The sequence below is a fragment of the Athalia rosae genome, chromosome 3, assembly GCF_917208135.1.
Source record: "Athalia rosae chromosome 3, iyAthRosa1.1, whole genome shotgun sequence".
NCBI classification, from domain to species: domain Eukaryota; kingdom Metazoa; phylum Arthropoda; class Insecta; order Hymenoptera; family Athaliidae; genus Athalia; species Athalia rosae.
In genome coordinates, this window is record NC_064028.1 from 23,101,695 (window position 1) to 23,119,476 (window position 17,782).

Consider the following 17,782-nt stretch of genomic DNA (forward strand, 5'->3'; position numbering starts at 1 on the left):
CGACTGCGATCTTCGAAAAATCGGACAATGACACCTACTAAATTTTGTGGGATGTCCGTAGGTAGCACTACATTCGTTCGATCTTAGGTTTTTCATTTGTTACGTATTCGAGAAAAATTTGAAGCGAAAGGCAGCTCGCGAAACTGTACGGGGAAAATTTCATGAAAATTTTTGATAATTTTTGACTGTCCCACAGTTACAGCGATCACAATGGTGTCTCAGCAGAATAATATAACTGCGCAGAGCGCACGTGTCCGAATAGTTTGGCTCACGTTTTCAAAACATATTGCATAATCGATTCGAGTGAATAAAAGAAAAAAAAAAAAAAAAAAAAACATCAACAAACGACGCATGTTTGCATCGATTGGTACCCGGTGACGTTTTTCGAGACGTCGAATAGTGGCGCCACACCGACCGTGATCAATTGATTTTTACACGGTCAATTTGCGTCGGTCAGGTTTATTGTTAGACGAGAAGTTTCGTTCTCCCCGAGACGCGTGAAACGTTCGATTCCCGCTTTATGCACCGCTGTTAATTGTCCGACTAACTAAAGTTTCGGTCAACCCGAAAGCAACTCGCAAAAATCAAGAAGATTCCCTACCCATTCCCCGACCAATGCTCATTTTCAGATGGAGCGCGAAGAATTCTCGCGAGATTCAAATTCCACCATTATATCACAGAAGGTCACGTTAGTGTTCGTAGCCTTCAGAAAATTTTCGAAATGCCAGGGATTTTTTTTTCTTCATTTCATATTCGACACACAAGATGTTAGTCCAAGAGAATGAGAATTTTGGGCCTGAGAAACGGTCCCAAGCTGACTTCACGTTCCTCTTTTATCGATACTTGGTAATATTCCGGTTGATCACGAACTGTTCAATTGTAGTCATTGATACAACCTACCTCAATATGAGCGAACAGGTTTGTTCAACGATCGGCGATTTGTTAAGTTGCTGTGATTTTCAAACGAGTTGCAATCATTATTATTGGTCGAATGGCGATCCGAAGGTTCGAAGAAATACATGCGATGACTCCGAAAGACAACCGCACATCACTCAACTATCATTCATTCATTCATTCGTTATATCTATCATTAAGTGAAACTGTAAAAAATTCGACTACGGGACCGAAACGCGTCGATCGATTGGTTCCGTTTTCACGTATGGATAAGCAGCTCGTCTCTCGGAATAGGACGGAAGGTTGTCTTTTTTTCTCTTTTTTTTTCAGAGAGTGAGATGAGCGATATAGAAACACTGGTAGTTCAACTCTGGCGTTTTTTAACTCCTTCCGGATTATTCTCGTAACAAATGACGCCGATTATGGCGTACGTGTCTTCGCGTACGCGAACAAGTTGCACAGCATGCTCCTCTGAGTACTGTAGATACGTTGCACATGTAACTGTATTTGTCACAAGTCGTTGGGTCGGGGGTGTCCTTACAATCTATAATTGGATCAAAAACAAAATCATAAAAATACGATCGACCGCATCACTCAAAATCTGTAATTGAAATTATCTCCGACTTCTGATTCATTGGAAAAGCTCCGAAGCTACGAAGCTTATTTCAGACGGATTTTACATGGGGAAATAAGAGCGAATAATTATTTTATTACTCACTATGCAAGGGTATGTCGCATAGTTTTTTCACATTGCAGCGTCTGGTGTCCGGCGGACGTCTGGATGGATTGCAATCCTTGGCCGAGGAGTTTGTTATTCGGTCACGGCATTCAACATTGCGACGTTTAACGCCAGTTTTAGATAAGCACGTAGCGTTGCAGGATTTCCACCTTCCTGAAATTCAAATTTTACCAGTATGACTAACCCGAATCACTGTCAGTTCACGTCCTACCGCATCATCATGGTTGATATTTGGACCGAATGAAAGGAAGTGGCAATTTAGTCAGAAGTTAGCCAGGCTTGGCTAATTTCAAGGATATTATGCTCCCCTTACCAGTGACCCATTTTCCAACGCGACAATCCTCTGCCGAAACCGGCTTCGCTAGAGGGTCGCAATCCTTCGATGTTGAACAGGATACTTCACGCGTACGTTTCCCGTGCCAGCAGGCACTCCAGTCCGACACAGTCCACTGTGCCATGGTGTCGTACATAGAATTGTCCTTGTTACCGTCGACGACGTTGTCGAACTCTAATATCTCAGGTTTCTCTGTGGTCAGACTGCTTATCACTGTTATACCGTAGTTCTCGTTCGAGGTCACATTGTAGAACGCGTTTTCTTTGTTGCCCGTATAAACTATCAGCGGAATCGCCGAGGTCGATTCGCACGCTGGCAGATCGGGACATGGACCAAGTTCTTCGGGACGTATTTCACCGTTACAGTCACGGTCGGGTAGAGCCAAATCCGAACTCTCGTTACCTTCGCCGGAAGAGACGCACATCACCGATCTCTTGCGCAATCCTACCCCGCACGTTACTCCGCACATTTGCCAGGGGCCGAACCACCACCTAAATATCAAAGCGGAGCTTAAAATCCGGTGGCGAGAATGGGGAGACGACAGTATAACGTGGAATCGACCATTCGTAAGTCGCTGGGATCCATTGAATTCAGTTTTACCTGGCGGGGCACGGTTTTTGATTACACTCCCTTGAAACGGGATCGGGTTTATTCGTTCCGTTGCAAAAATGTTCTTCAACGGCGCCACTCTTACTCTCGTGACAATACGCGTTCGACATCTGCATACCGCCGCCGCAGGTAACGGTGCATAGCGTCCAGTCGGAAAATACCCAAGAATATTCGGGTGCTCGATCTGGTTCGGCAGCTTTTGAAACCGTGTATTCGTAGCGTAGGCCAAAGTTGCGGTAATGACCTCTGCAAATCAACTAAAATAATAGGACTATGTTATTGGGAGAGAGAAGCAGAATGGAAAACGGAGAAATGGAAGGAGGTGGAGGGTGGAAAGCTGAATTTTCGACTGTGCATGAGCCCGAACTACGTCCGCATGTGGATGGAAGACTCCTGAAATAAAAGCCTAGCTACGTCTTTTTTTTTTCAATTACGTCAAGTTTTCGCAAACAGAAAACTAACGACCGCCACCAGAACTTCGAATCCGTCCTCGCGGCCATTATGCAAAAGACCTCATCACTGTCCATGCACGTACCTATGGATACTCGTAACGATATAGAACTCATAACGAGATTATATTTCCGAGTTGATCTTTATCTGATAGTCCGAAGTTTAATCCGCAACGATTCCGAGGATAATCTACCGTAATTATATCTGAACCCCTAAATTACGCGATCTAATCTGTCGACCCGCAATCAAAACTGGCGTTGCTGCTAACTGAAAATAATATCGGTAAAGGGGGTCGGAACAATGAGAGAAATCCTTCATTCGCATTCAACATTCTAAACAAAACTTACGTATACGACGATGTCTTCCTTGATCGGTCCGGGAATTCTGACCTTCTCGCGTTCCCGGTCACGTTCGTACAGTGCCGGTGTCCCCGCAACTTCGTACTCTCCGGCTAGGGTGATCTGCCTATGCAACAGAACTTGAGCATCAGAAAATTAATCTATAAAATTCGGAACTCGAAGTTCCAACGCTTTAATATCAACACACACCGTTTTCCATTCAAAAAATACTTGTCGGACTTCGGTACACCTATGCCGATGTAATTTCTGTTGTTTCCGATCTCTTCGAGTTTTATGTTTCTCGAACCCGCCGGGATTACGACGACTTCGTTGTACCCGGGACCTTCGTTTTTATCGTACTGACCGGTCGTTGTCAGACACTGAGTCCCATCGCCATGACATACGCCGCAACGATCTTCGGTAGCACCGGAATCCACCGCCCAGTCGCATCCGACCTTCTAATATTTTTTATGGAAATTATAGTTTTCGGATAAAAGGATTCTTCAGAGATGCATCCTCGATTTTGTCTATTCGTTTTTTGATTCGTGGTCAATGTTACCTTGCAAATGCCGGCGATGCACATGTCTCGAGTGCCAACGTTACACGGCGTTCCATCGAGTGCCGATTCACCCCACGGAACAATAACGCTTTCATCGGTGTCCGTACAATAGAGCTTACACGGTTCACCTGAACATGATAGAGTTACTGCTTATAGAAATGGAAAAATTGGTCATGATCCTGAAATAAAATTCAATAGCATAAACTGACTTTGATCAAAGTACGGTAACCAGGTGTAGTTCTTTTCCTTGTAAGGTTTGCCGTTGTAGGAGGTACACTGTGCGCTTCTGAAGCTGGGCGATCCATCGGGACAGGGGTCAGTGTTGCAAATTTTATAGCGGCGTCTCTCGCCAACGCAGAATTTACCACCGTGTGCGGGCTCCGGATGATCGCACTTTCTCTCAATGATAGAGACCCCTGCCCCACAGGTTCTAGAACAAGGACCCCAGTCTCCCCACTCTCCCCATTCACCATCGATCGCGTTCGGCGTATCCACGATTGGAACGCACTCCTGATTTTGACACCACTGGAAGTTCAAGATCTCATTATCGATCGATTTATCCGAAGAACCTCCAGATTACATTTCTAGAAATTACAGATAAAAATTGATGAAAAATGAATCAAACGAAGAATATCTACCATGTGCTTGCCGCAGTGGGTTCCTGGCGCAGCGGGGTGAAGCATCGAAGTACAGGCGCCATCGACGACGCACCATAGTTTCGAACAGATCTGAAAGCCGACGGAACAGAAGACGGAATTATTTTTTTTTTCGCTTACGAATTATCTCGTCTTGTGAATTCCGACTGACCAACCTCTTGCAGCGGCGAACAGACGGCCGCTTCCCTAACACCGAATTGAAGTCTGCACTGATGTTCGGCGTTGTACATCGCGCCCGGCGGAAGATCCGGATACGCGTAGTCATTGTCCGCTGGCTCATCTTCGAGACACTCTCCCTTTCCTTGACTGAGATTTCATTAAGAATTGAGTCACGGCTGATCGTTCGCGAACGCGAAGTTCTAAAGGTCACTAGGTCAATTTATCATGATACGTATGTCTTACTCCAAAAAGTTCGTAATGTCCCGTCGAGAACACCGCGACCAGGCAACGCCTACGGTGTCTACCTCGAATGTCGGTGTCATGACGTGCAAAGTATCTCCGTCTCGTTTACTGCATCCGATTTTTTCCGTGTCATGGTACATCCCGAAACTGGAAACAAAATTGGGACTCGCTTCAATCGCTGGTCAGTTTGCGGCAACGAGGCTCTTCGAGCCTATTCCAAGAGGAGCCTGTTTCGGGCCGAAATGTCGAGATAAAGCAGTCAACTCACTTGTGTCCTAATTCATGGGTGATGGTATGCGCTAGTGTGATTCCATTGTCTTCGTTAACGCTGCAGCTTCTGTCCGGTTGGCACATGCCGGCTACGTGAGCAACCCCCAATGTGCTACAAGGTGTCTCGGCTCTCGAGCAAATGTCTTCCCTCGTCACCAGTATCGCCACGTCGTGATGATTCGGATGCGAGTCGTCGCCGGGGTTTAATTTTTGTTGCCATTTGCAAAAATCGTAAAGTGTCGTATCCGCATTCACGCTGACGTTCAGTCCCTGCTGTACGATTTCCGAATCGAAGAAAAAAGAGAGAATTGTAATTTACTGATATGCTAAAGACTGACAGATAGTCACGTCGTATCGCCTACACTGCGATTTGAATGGCTTCCGTATAATCACACTGTGAATGTGATACCTGCAATATTTGTGATGTTTTATCACCGCAATTAACTTGCCGATGATTTACGAGCATTTGTTCCACTTGCCACGCAGCCGAGTCAATTAACGAGTCAAAACTATCAAGTCGGAAGACTTTACCCGACAAGATCGTCAACAGAAATATTTCCTATCCGATTCGAAACGAGTTCTGTTCTTGAATGTTTTCTCGAGTCATAGGGAATCAGAAAATTGTTTCTTACCGCTCCGTCATCTTCTTCCATGAGTATAATCCTGACAACGACGACGTTGATAAAATTTCCGATAGTAGGATCCAAATAGAGCGCCGAAACCATGTTCATAATGGTCAGCAAATACGTTTCGACGTCTCCGTCCTGATGAAAAGCCATCATTGAAGTATCCGCGACCACTAATGCTTCAACGTGTCGGGCTCGACTAACGGATCGCTTGAAACGATGCCATTTTTTTAAGGGGTGGTGCTTCCGACGACCTCGACCTTGAACTTGAACTAGGCCAGTCTGCGTCTGCCATTCCAACCGGGTCTCCGTCAGTCGCCTTGGTTCTGTCGAAATGAAGGACACGAACTTCGATACTGAGCGGCAATTTTTAGTTCTACAATTTTTTGTAACTTATCAATGGCGACGAGTTGAAACTTTGATCACGTGTTTTCCTCAAGTTTGTCTCAGAATCGCGTTGAAAACCTTCCACTCTTTTACGATTACTGCTATTAATATGCAAATTCTGAGCTGGCCAAGTTTGACCGTCTAAAAGAGCTGAAAGAGTCTCATTGAATTAACGCTCAAGAAGGTATCACTTGAACGACAGATACGTATGGACTCGAATTTTCACACCAGTGTCCGACTCTCAATCCCAGCAGATTGAAGCTCTATGGAGTTCGATAATGGCCGGTTTTATTTTTTTTTTTTTTGTTAATTTTGCGATAATAATTGAAGCGGATGAGAAATTTGAGTTATCGGTTATCATTATTGAAATACGAGAAACGAACACCCCATAAAAATTTCAGTAAATGTCAGTTCATTTTTCATTGAATGGAAGTCCACAGGGATTACTTCCCCCGATCGCGCTATCTTTGTTGGAAAAAAAATATTCGTCGATCCCATAAATCAAAAATCATCCCTCGTCATTGGGTAACGATCGTATCAGTCACTTTGACTCGAGCTTTTTCCAAGCTACATAATCAACGCAATCTCGCTAGCGTATCTCTACGTAGGTCGTAGCTCACAGTCCTCGAGAACTGAAATATATGTAGTCCTTTGTCATGTTACATGATCAAACTTGATCATTACTAGTTTCACTCCTCGATGATTTATCGCACCGATCAAATCCGCGCGTGGCTTGAAATTTCACTTTTGATTGCCTGATTTTCTCTGCCCGCAAGTATCAAACCAAATGAAAGAGAGAAAAAAAAAAAAAAACTCCGGCCTTATATTTCACGGCGCATTGGTTACCGATAAATTTCGGCACTCTGTTCTAATTTGCCGGTAAATAAACCGAACCAGCCAGTCATGATTTCGACGTCTGAAAAGGTGCAATTGATACTCATTCTCGGTCATGCTACCAGACAGACTCGGTTCCTAGGTAGCGATTGTTCCGATGCAGTTCAATAAAAAAAACCCACAGCGTAACTCGAACCCGAATTATTTTTCGCTCCTTTATTTTCAGGTGATTTCTGTCCATGGGGAAATCGAACGAGCGATCTGATTCCACCTAAATATTCGTTGTGTAATAGACCTGGGCATTTATTTATTTATTTATTTTTTTTTTTTCCGAAGCGTGTGTTTCCGCTACATACGGTGCATGTTGTTAATAATACCGGTAGAATGAGAGATGTCTTTGAACTTCTGCCGTCCCGAGGATGCGGTGCATGCGTGATTATTATCGACTGACGAGATGTGGCCCGTGGCATGCCGATACAGCGAGGGAACGGGTGGGCTGTAAGTCGGGTCGTAAACAAAGAACTGGGTGCGTTGATACGAAGTCGGTGTGCGGCGGTGCGAAGAAAGAAGAGAAAAGAGGAAGATGAGAGAAGAGAAGAGAAGAGAAGAGAAATGACAGACCTGTAGGAGCCGGTAGCTTCGGGAGCAGCAAAAGGGGGGGGGGGGGAATGAGGGACCAATTACCGAGGCGTCTATTAGATCTCACCACGGGTGCCGCAGTTTTTTTCGTGTTTCTTCTTTCTTTTCTTCCTCCGCCTGCGGCCGGCGTTGGCGCCGACCCCTGAGGAGGCAGGGGTGGGCGTAGAACGTCGGAATACGAGGTGCGGGCGACCCGGGGCCTCCGTCTTCGTCGCGTGGGCCGTTTCTCTTGCCGTACCGTCGTTGACTCGATCTTCGGACATTGCGGCGACTGGTTCCATCCAGAACTCCCCGTTTTCCCCTCGGAGCACGCCAGCCTGAAACACAACACCCGGGTCAGTCTCTTGTTACGCTCCGTGTCGCAAACGCGTTTGCGGACGTGGGGATCATACGCGAGAGTCTCGCAGAGTGGATGCCAACTCGTATAGAATTACCTTTATATACGCACGCGAAATACACATGTACGTATATCCCGTACACGCGATACACCCGTGTGCAGATACGCTGCAATATTCCTTTTTTTTATCCCGAGATAGCTCTATTCGCATCGTATTCACCCCGCCGGAGTCACCGTCGATCCCCAAATTTATCGTACGAATTTTCTTCTTTTTTTTTTTGTTCTGCCCATTTTCATTCCGAAGGGATTTCCCGCACCCTCGACAGTGGAAGACCGGCGGAGTCCAGCTTTTCGGAGGTGGGTGAAAAAAAAAAGCTTACGGCGAACGCAGCGAAGTAGCGGGCAGCTCGAGGGGTCGTACGGTCTGTGGGAAGAATCGAGTCCCTAATTCGAGCAGGCTAATTTCTTAGCTGACAAATTACCCGAGGAAGGATCTTCGATGTGAGCGAAAGAGCTTGCGCGGGTTCTCAGAGTCGATTCGGTACGGTGAACACGTGGTTATAATCGATGGCTAGACGTCGCGCCGTCCCGGAGGGGGTTTTCACCATCGCGTATCGTTTGTATCGTTCGGGGAACAATGGGATAAAAATATCTCTCATGAGCTTGTGTGCTCGCTATTTCGACCGATGCCGAACGATCTAGCCGTGTTACCGGAGTCGTCGTTCCAGCCTCCTCGACCGTCTTGGTATCAACCGTGAAAAGTCTCGGCGCCAGGCATCACAAAGCTGAGGCCGTTACAGGCGTCGAGTCCGAGAGGAACGAGGAGAAGAAGGAGAAAGAAATAAGGAGGACCTAGGGCTGGGGCCTCATGAGTAAAAAGGGGCCTGACTCAGCTCGACACGGGGCCCTCGGACTTTACTCGTTCGTTTTCGGACGCGAGCAAACGTGACGCCCTTTGATCGACTGTATACGGAATAATTTCTTTCTACGCGAGGCAATCCCTGTTGCGAACTGAACATTGTCCACGAATCCGAAAATCTTTGCAACGACTGAAAAAAGCATCTTTTCATTTCACCAAAGCCTGAAACGAGGACAGAGGTGACATTTGCGGTGGAATAATTGAAATCTTTGTGCCAAAGTTCTCACCTACGTTACTCTTAACACAAAGCGATCGGCACTGTAGGCTGCACGATTATATTCAGAAGATACGAGAGCTTGAGCAAAAAAAAAAAAAAGCTCACGGCTTCATTAGAATTGATTCATTAGAATAGATAACATGACTCGGTAACGATTTGAATCGATTAAGTATAAATTCTGTATCGATGCGATTGCTTCGTTTGTCGGTGCGAACGCGCGATGGGAAAAAGAGATAAACAAAAAGCAGAAAATGACGTATAAATAAATATAAATAAAGAGAAAGAGATAAAAACAGAATACAACAGGCTACATGAGCTACCTACGACGGGATTTCAATTCCACTTTTATTGCTACTCAAGATACATTACGCTTCATTACACCCAATGTCCATGCATCATGTTGGCATATCCTTGGCGAATTGAACACGCATATAATATCGGTTCGATTGGCCACCTACATGACAGATATAGCATGATGCCCAGTTATACATATATATAGATATACACCTATATATGCACCGCAGCAAAGCGAACGGAGGATCCATAGAAATCTTGTTTGAATCGCGAGAACTTTTCTTACAACGATAAATTAGTTCGATAATTATTCTCACTGGGTACGTTGTATGAATTATTATTACGAATCGTTATGCTGCAGCAGTTTATTAGGTGTGGGATGGGCGGTTTTAGTTGCACCGGGTTCACGCCCATGTTAACGTGTGTGTGGGTTACCGTATTAACGTGTTACAGCCGAAGTACGCACGTGATAATTTTGTGGTAGGTGTACTTCATGAATTATCTAATATTTCACACGTATTAACATACACCCCCTGAAAAACGAGCGTGAAGAAATTTTCGTATGGTAAAAAAAATTAGGTGATCGTAATCATCGATTTCACGGGTACGAAGGGTAATGAGTATATCGCAATCCACGCTGCGAACGAGTTCGAGGTTGCGGTGAGAGACTTCGAGAAGAGAAAAAAAAAAAAAAAAAAATAATTTCAAACGGCGGAGGGTACGTACGTGTAGCGTACGTTGAAAATAAGAGGATCGCGCGAGGGGGTGATTGCAGAAATGCGTGGAATTTTCGAAGGTTTTTATACAAAGTGAAAAAAAAAAAAAAAAAAAATCGAACCTACGGAGCTTTACGCGTTGTAAAAGCCAATCAAGCCGTCAAGGTAAAGCCTATAGCGGGAGATTTAATTGAAAAGTTAATTGCGAACATAATCAATTTCATTATTACCGGTTAGCTTGCAGCAGCAGCGAGATGAAATATTCACTTTAATCACTGTACGCTAGGTGATTGAAATAATTGGACGTAATGAATACAATATCATCGAGGTGGGATTTTCGTCAGACGGGGCTCCGGCTCCTTCGATGATCCCGTTTCAACTCTGACGAATCATTTTGACCAATTTACCTTTGATCACCTGACATCGTCGAACAATCACCGGAAACACGTAGATGCTCCAATAGATTTTACATGTTGGGTAAAATACCCTTTGCAACGATAAAGCTCGATCAGAAAAGGGAATACGAATAAAATCGAGACTTGAAAATTGAGCTACTCCTTTTTTTTCACCGTACAGAGAATCCTGAAAAGACACTTTACGCGGTTTAGTAATTCTGTCAATTTTCTTACTGCCAAGTTTCTTACCCCGCGTCAGTTAATTATCCGCAAACATTTACGAAGTGGATACTCTTTCGAGCGCAATTATTTTCAGACAAAATTGAAAGTTATCTTTTGGTTCATCCGAGCTGCATACCATTCCGCAGGTATGGGACGCTTCTGAAACTTAATTACCTACCCACACCTGTATAAAGTTGAACGATTTTATAGCGAAATAATTTTCGAGTACGGTGTAGCAAAATTACGCAATTACGTAGCTCGGTAGGTATACAGATGAAGTCACCGCACGTGTGACAAATCTGATTGTAAGCGGCACGTGAACGTTTTATACATTCATACGTGCTCCCGACTTACAATTAGGAAACACGTATTCATTGATCAAAAGGTGTAAAGACTGACCAGGGCAGCGGCAGCGTGCAGGACGCGGAGGGCTTGATGATTGATCGTGTACACCTACCTCATTCGACTTACGGGCCGCATACGATTGACATGATTCCGTACGATCTGATAATGCCGAGTACGCCGTGACGACCAAATCCGAAGGCCAATGGAATGATAAAAATTTTTTTTTGCTCCGAGAAAAAAATGAGTATTCACGGCAGAAAATGTTAATTTTCAAGGACAATGTCACGATCAAATTGCGACGATTAAAGTCAATTTTTCATTCGTTGATCGGCTCAATTTTTTCTCATTAGTTTTGAGATGTTAATGGTTTGTCGATTGATGTTCAAACGATGTTCCAAGTTGTTCGCTTCGACAAATGATCGATCAATCAATGTTTCGTATGAGGTAGCTTTTCAATCAAAATCGATCAACCGATGGTTTACATCGATCTGTTCCTCTAATAAACGATTTATCAATATCTCGGATCATTTCTTATGTTCGAACACTGCATAGCTTGCATCGTTTTGGATCGATCGGAATACCGGTGGATTAAGATTTCGAATCAATCAACTTTTCGTCATCGTCGACCACGTCGCGGCGCACGGAATCTACCTTCATTCGATTTACAAACAATCGGCCAACAAATTCGTCCCGTCTTTCAAGTTTTCAATCAACAGACCGATCAACGTATTACCTTCAATGGGTTATTTCCAAACGGATAATTATTCAGACGTTCGGTCTCGGTAAACGTCGAAAGTCATAAAGAAAGTTCCCAAGGGTACGATATACAGTGGATCATAATTCAGGGCGATGTAGCCCAATCAAGGTCTGGAATCAGGACTGGTTAATTGGCTGGGCTAATAGGGAGACCCAAAAACTAGATCTTCATTTCGTATTAATAGCCCGACGGCTGGAGGGTAGATCGGCAGGAATTTTAGTTAGAAGAATCTATACGCGCGTACACCTCACAGATTTCTACGAAGATACAGCAAAGAAACTAAAGAGCAGAAAAATATATATATCTGTATGCGTGCACGTATGAATATCTCCGGAGAAAATCTGTTCTTTTTTTCAAAATCGCCACTTCGATTAATTACGCTCGCCGAGGTAGGAAGTGATCGGTAACGATAATCAAGTAGCGATTTACGACGTAGGAAATATGAACTGTTGCTCTTCTACATCTTCATAGTCCGATTAACGCCGCGATGAATTGAGTTACTCCGAATATGCTAATGAACGTTCAAAGTTATATATTTTAACGACTCGAACGGGTCTAGTGACATTACACTACGCTTCCAAAACATCGGAGCTCAAAAACCACAGCGCTGCTTCGATATCGCATTCCACGCTCCGAACATCCGATGCTGATTTTTATCCCAATCTATATCCATTTTGACGTGCCCTATCTGCAGCTAATGGGACATAAAGCCGACTTCACACGAGTCTTAGATGTCTTTTCTAAAAAGGTCTTCTATCGGCGGCGCGTACACGCTTACGCACAGGTATGTACGTACGTACCGCATTAATGTGATAGAAGTATTGCCAGCCGTCTGGAGGCATGAAAAGTGAGCGGGTATATTATACCGGAAGACAATAAATAACCAGCGTCAAAAGTACCATTTAAAAAATAATTTTCGATAAAACATAAAGTCGCCCGCGCTCACCGGTACGCGGCCATATCATAAATCTCTTAAGAAATGCATTGCGCTCAGCGGCAGCAGCAACAGCAGCAGCAGCAGCAATGGTGGTGGTACAAGGTACGCGTATGCGAGCCCAAGGCGTCGGCAAACGTTAGGGTACGTCAGTTTCGTGGTAAGTTTTATAACTATAGATGTGGCAAGAAATGGGTATAAATATAAATACAGATAACGAAGCATATCGCATTCGGTGAAATATGATCGAAGCGGATAATGTATGCGTTGTGGGTAAAATGCACGTAAACGACGTCTGTCCCAAAAATCAAAAGATCGGACCCCGGCCGTTTTTTTTATCATTATTTTCAGAGACGATTGTACGCGATCGTAGGATTTCTCCGACTCGTTATATTCCTTTTCGTAATCAGAGACGCGAGCAGCCCGTTCGCCTTTAATTTGTTCGGAAGTGTGGCCGCGACGTTCGCGACACACCCATATAATGGTGTCACGTTCTATGTGGGAATCAGGAGTCGGTGAACCTTCGACCTGTCATATTTGAGCGATGCGTTTATTGAGTGAACAGGATTCTGCACTCCGATGAACGCAACGTCAGCTGTTCCAACGCGTGTGTATACCGGCACGTAGGAATCTAGGGTGCCAATATACGGACTTAATATAAGCTTCCTTACACCGATAAACTCATTAAATCAAGACACGCGATATCACGACTAGCTCCGACACGGTGCGAGGGTTTCATCGGGGGTCTCAGGGGTCTTTCGGATACCTATAGGTGACTGTACGCGCTGTAGAAGATTCCAGAAGCGATTCAACTCCTCGTCCCACGATTGTATTTCGTATACACAACATCGTTCAATTAATTCTACGAGATTCAGGGATAGCGGTTGTATACCTAACAGCGGTTATACCGGATCCCGACTCTTTACTCCTTTCGTATGGAAAACTTGTATTCACCTGAAACTTCCGTATAAACAATTCCAGAAATAATTTAAAAAATCGTACATAGAAAAAATTCAAATAAATAACTGGCGCAGGGGAGTTTTATAGATTCAATTTTCTCATCGATCACTTTCCAGTCGGAATTCTGCTCTCTTTCATTCAGCGAGGAAAAAATTTGATTTGACGTTGTCGGAAGTCGTAGGAAGCGATAATTTCCAAGCGGGGTTCACTCGGATAATATGAAATTGTTTATCGCATCTGACGAACGTTCGAGTAACTTTATTGATTGTGAGATCGCCCGCAGGTATCACTAATAGATAGATTTGGGCCCACCGGCCGAAATGCGCTTAGACCTATAAGTCACGAATTCGATGATGATAAATGTTTCCTGCTGGGCGGGTGATTTATGCCACCATTAGAATGGTCGTTTGTACTTCCCTCGTGGGCGGTGCATAATATGCTACGCCGCTACCCGTTGCCGTTCCAACGAATTCGCCAAGATAATTCCCCTCGCGATTTTCCGATCGAGTTTCGATCGTCCCGAATTCCGAGCGTAAGAAGAACGGCGTGAAAAAAAGAGAGAGAAAAATACGCTCGACGTACCTTCGCCGTATTTCGCCAGATACGTTACTTTTTTGCTCTTGTATGTAGATGTGCATTACGGCAAAGTGGTTATAATATTTGAACGGTTATCGATGTACTCGAGTCGCTGTTAATCGTGTCACAAGCGCTCGTGCATGTCCCACAGCGAGAAGGCCGAGTCTATAAATTAATTTTATCGGTAACGATTAGACGGGAACACGGACTACGAAGAAAATTTACGATCAACAGGGCAACAATTAGACTCCATACCTTCCGAACGCCTTTGAATTCCAACGTACGTACGTACGCCGTTCGACGTCCTGGATCGTTTTAAACGATTATTATTCTCTCGTTCGATTGTGTTTTCGGCGTGTACAACCACATCGACGACATTTTCTTTTTTCTTTTTCTTTTCCTTTTTTTTTTTTGTTCGCGCGAGAAGTCTTTCATCGGATTTTTTTTTTTCATCCTACGATCTCCGATGTATTGAGTTTTTTTATTTATAATTTTTTCTCCGCCAAGTTAGTCAGCTGGTACAGCTTTCGGTGTCGTATATTTGTTAGCGTTATTTATCGACCAGTTGTAAGTCGAAACAGGTGAGTTTGTCAATTTTTTAACTATTTTTTTTTTTTTTTTGTTTTCCTTTCGGTAATAAAGTAATTTACAACTTCGGGATTAGCACCTGCACGTGCGCAGGACGTTGATGTCTCGTGATTCATGGAAATATGTTGACGATCTTTTTGAAAAAAGTTTCCAGACCTGCGGATCGATCGGATGACGCGCATATTTATTTCGATGACATCGGGTGGATTGAGTCGATTAAAAATGATCAACGGATTTTCACGGAGAAAAATAAAATTGCTAATAACTTTTAATTAACCAATTCGATGAGAACCGCGTCAACGTAATTGAGCGACTATAGCGGTGAATGGTGTGATTTTTTTTGATGTTCGCACAACAGAAAAAAATATTGATTGAAACGCGTAAGCCCCGACGTTTACCCTTATTATATCGCGTATCTGTCTACCGCGCTAAGGAGAATACCGGTTGCTCGAAAATCACTTGGATGACGTTCTCGTGTGACCGTTAATTGGCCCTCCGTCTGGCCTATACTGATTAATAATTATACATAATTATATGCTAACTGTATACATCTATCTCGTCTTGACTTATGCCGTCCTGTAAACCTGTTTCTGTACGCATATAGGTAATACTTCTCTGAGAGCTTTCGAAGAGTTTCTAAAACTCATACTCGTATCATAATGCAAGTACCTACCGCTCGATCACGTAAAGTTCAAAAATTTCGATCACGTGACTTCAATTCAGACGAAAGAAAATATTCGACATTTTGTCGTCTGTCGGAAGAATTGCAAATTTTCTGTCCATATTGAACTGATTATCGCAGGGATGATATTTTGTGGAAAAATTTTGCTAAAAATCGTCATGGACGGTTAAATTTTAGCACGATCGTGTTACACCCGTGGTTACGCAGTATAACGTAATAACTAACGAAATTGTTCGGATGTAATTACGTTGTATAGTTTGTTAATAATTGGTGAATTGTTTGTGCCGGTATATGGTTTGACCGTACGGTACGATAATTTTGTCAGAAAATATTCTACACTTTGTTAAACCCGAACGTAGAATTTTGCCATTGATGTTAAAATTTTACTTGGTGGTATTCAATTCGATATTCATAAGGAGGACTCATATCTTATGATGCAACTGTTCTATCCCCTCATTCGCCACGCTTCGGATGATATATAATTCAATTCGTCTCTCTTGATTAATCGATGCATCTACGCAGGACTACATATGTGGTGTTTGTACACCCATACGTTCTCGGCCGGATCATCCGTGTATGCAAACGCCTATCAACTCCCGAGTAATCCAATCAAGCGAATGGCAATACGATGAAAACGGGATGAGTCAATTCGCTGCAGTTTCAAGCTTTCTTTTTTTCAAATCGGGTGCAACGGGACAGAATATTCAAAAAAAAAATTGGCAAGATATGGTGCGGGAGTTTAATGAAATTGCACCGTTTTGCAATCCCAAATTTCAGAGGATTTGAAAACATTGAAAATATCAAACGCTGGATTGGATGGGGAAAAAAAATTTTCGGCGCAGAATTTGGAATATTTGATTGAAATTTGAAGATCGTTAATACCGGCATTAAATTCGTTGAGTTGTTATTCGCTCGTGAACTTATTTTGATTATTAGCACGAGTTTCAAGTAGGAAATATACGTGTATACACGTATTTTTACGGCCTCCACATTACATCCGTGAAATCCGAACGTCTGATGTTAATACGGTTGCGAAGTAAACTATATAAGATCCGTATCTATTCCCAGTAATCATTTTACTTGATGCGTTGCCACGTTGAAACTCGAAGGTCTCTACAAAACGGCAGCAGTAGCAGCGGCGTTAGAAAATGTTCCACAATCTCGAGATCGACGACGTTCTTCTATAGCTATCCGCTGTTTTCCGACAATCAAGCTGACGCCGGGTATCCGCGTCGTGATCATTCCGAGAATTAATAGACTCGTTCAAGAGACGCATCCTTGATCGTAGGCCGATAACATTGAACGCCGCGTGAGGTCCTCGCGTGTCTCAACTGACCTAGTCTAGTCCAATAAAACGTGTCTTCGAGATGCAGCAGCAGATGCGACGTCGTATATTCAGCCCGATATCGAGCGTGCAGCTTTCATGTGCGAAGAAGGGAAAGAAGAGAATAAAAAAAAAAAAGAAAAGAATCTTACACGGAGAGATCAACGATCCGATGAAATCGCAACAACTTAGATTCGTAATTAACGTTCTCGCCGCTACTTTATACTCCAAGGACGTGGCCAACAACGGATATCTCGACCTCTGAAGTACAGACTGATTGTCGGACTCGCCAATTAATCTAGGTGATGTGCAGTTACATCGTAAGTTATAAAGGAATTGTGGGAAGTTTTTGGCAACTTTTTACAGATAGTATACCCTGTCGCAGAATCATGCGATTTTCGCAAACGACTATCGCTGCTACTTCGATACCTGTATTTGAATACCTCTTTTTTTGTTCAACATGAGATAGGATCTTTCTATGAAAATAGTTCTAAGGCTATTATTAATAGCTAGGATAATTAACGTGGTGAATTTCCGTGGGTTTTGAACGCATCATTAAAAATGAACTATATCTCCGCACAGAAGAAGGAAAAAACGAAGGAACAGTAGCGTTAGATCACATTTTAATGAATCACCACGCCTTGTTCCACGATCGGCATTTCCGTAAATCTTTCCCAGTTCTGTTCGCTGCCGTTATTTTTTTTTTTTGATTTTTTTTTCTACTAATTTGCGGTTCTCGCGGAGTAATAACTTACGAGATACTGCAGAGCACCGACGTA

The 17,782-nt window shown here is 43.5% G+C and overlaps 1 protein-coding gene across 5 annotated transcripts in view; it reads right to left on the reverse strand.

The window, feature by feature from the left end:
- Window positions 1-306: 306 nt before the first annotated feature.
- LOC105683841 (A disintegrin and metalloproteinase with thrombospondin motifs 7) overlaps window positions 307-17,782 on the reverse strand; it is a 31,544-nt gene continuing 14,068 nt past the window's right edge. For 3 of the 5 annotated variants that reach the window (XM_012396761.3, XM_048653355.1, XM_048653354.1), the window contains 14 exons: window positions 7,805-8,054; window positions 5,884-6,203; window positions 5,250-5,524; window positions 4,982-5,128; window positions 4,735-4,885; window positions 4,562-4,651; window positions 4,133-4,448; window positions 3,924-4,051; window positions 3,575-3,822; window positions 3,374-3,491; window positions 2,568-2,833; window positions 1,947-2,458; window positions 1,613-1,786; window positions 307-1,438 (listed from right to left, as the gene is read on the reverse strand). In XM_012396761.3, the coding sequence (XP_012252184.2) occupies window positions 1,290-1,438; window positions 1,613-1,786; window positions 1,947-2,458; window positions 2,568-2,833; window positions 3,374-3,491; window positions 3,575-3,822; window positions 3,924-4,051; window positions 4,133-4,448; window positions 4,562-4,651; window positions 4,735-4,885; window positions 4,982-5,128; window positions 5,250-5,524; window positions 5,884-6,203; window positions 7,805-8,054 (3,144 nt within the window). In that variant the 3' untranslated portion in view covers window positions 307-1,289. Of the gene's footprint in view, window positions 1,439-1,612; window positions 1,787-1,946; window positions 2,459-2,567; window positions 2,834-3,373; window positions 3,492-3,574; window positions 3,823-3,923; window positions 4,052-4,132; window positions 4,449-4,561; window positions 4,652-4,734; window positions 4,886-4,981; window positions 5,129-5,249; window positions 5,525-5,883; window positions 6,204-7,782; window positions 8,055-17,782 lie in introns of all 5 variants that reach the window. The other 2 variants (XM_048653353.1, XM_048653356.1) reach the window with 2 other exon arrangements.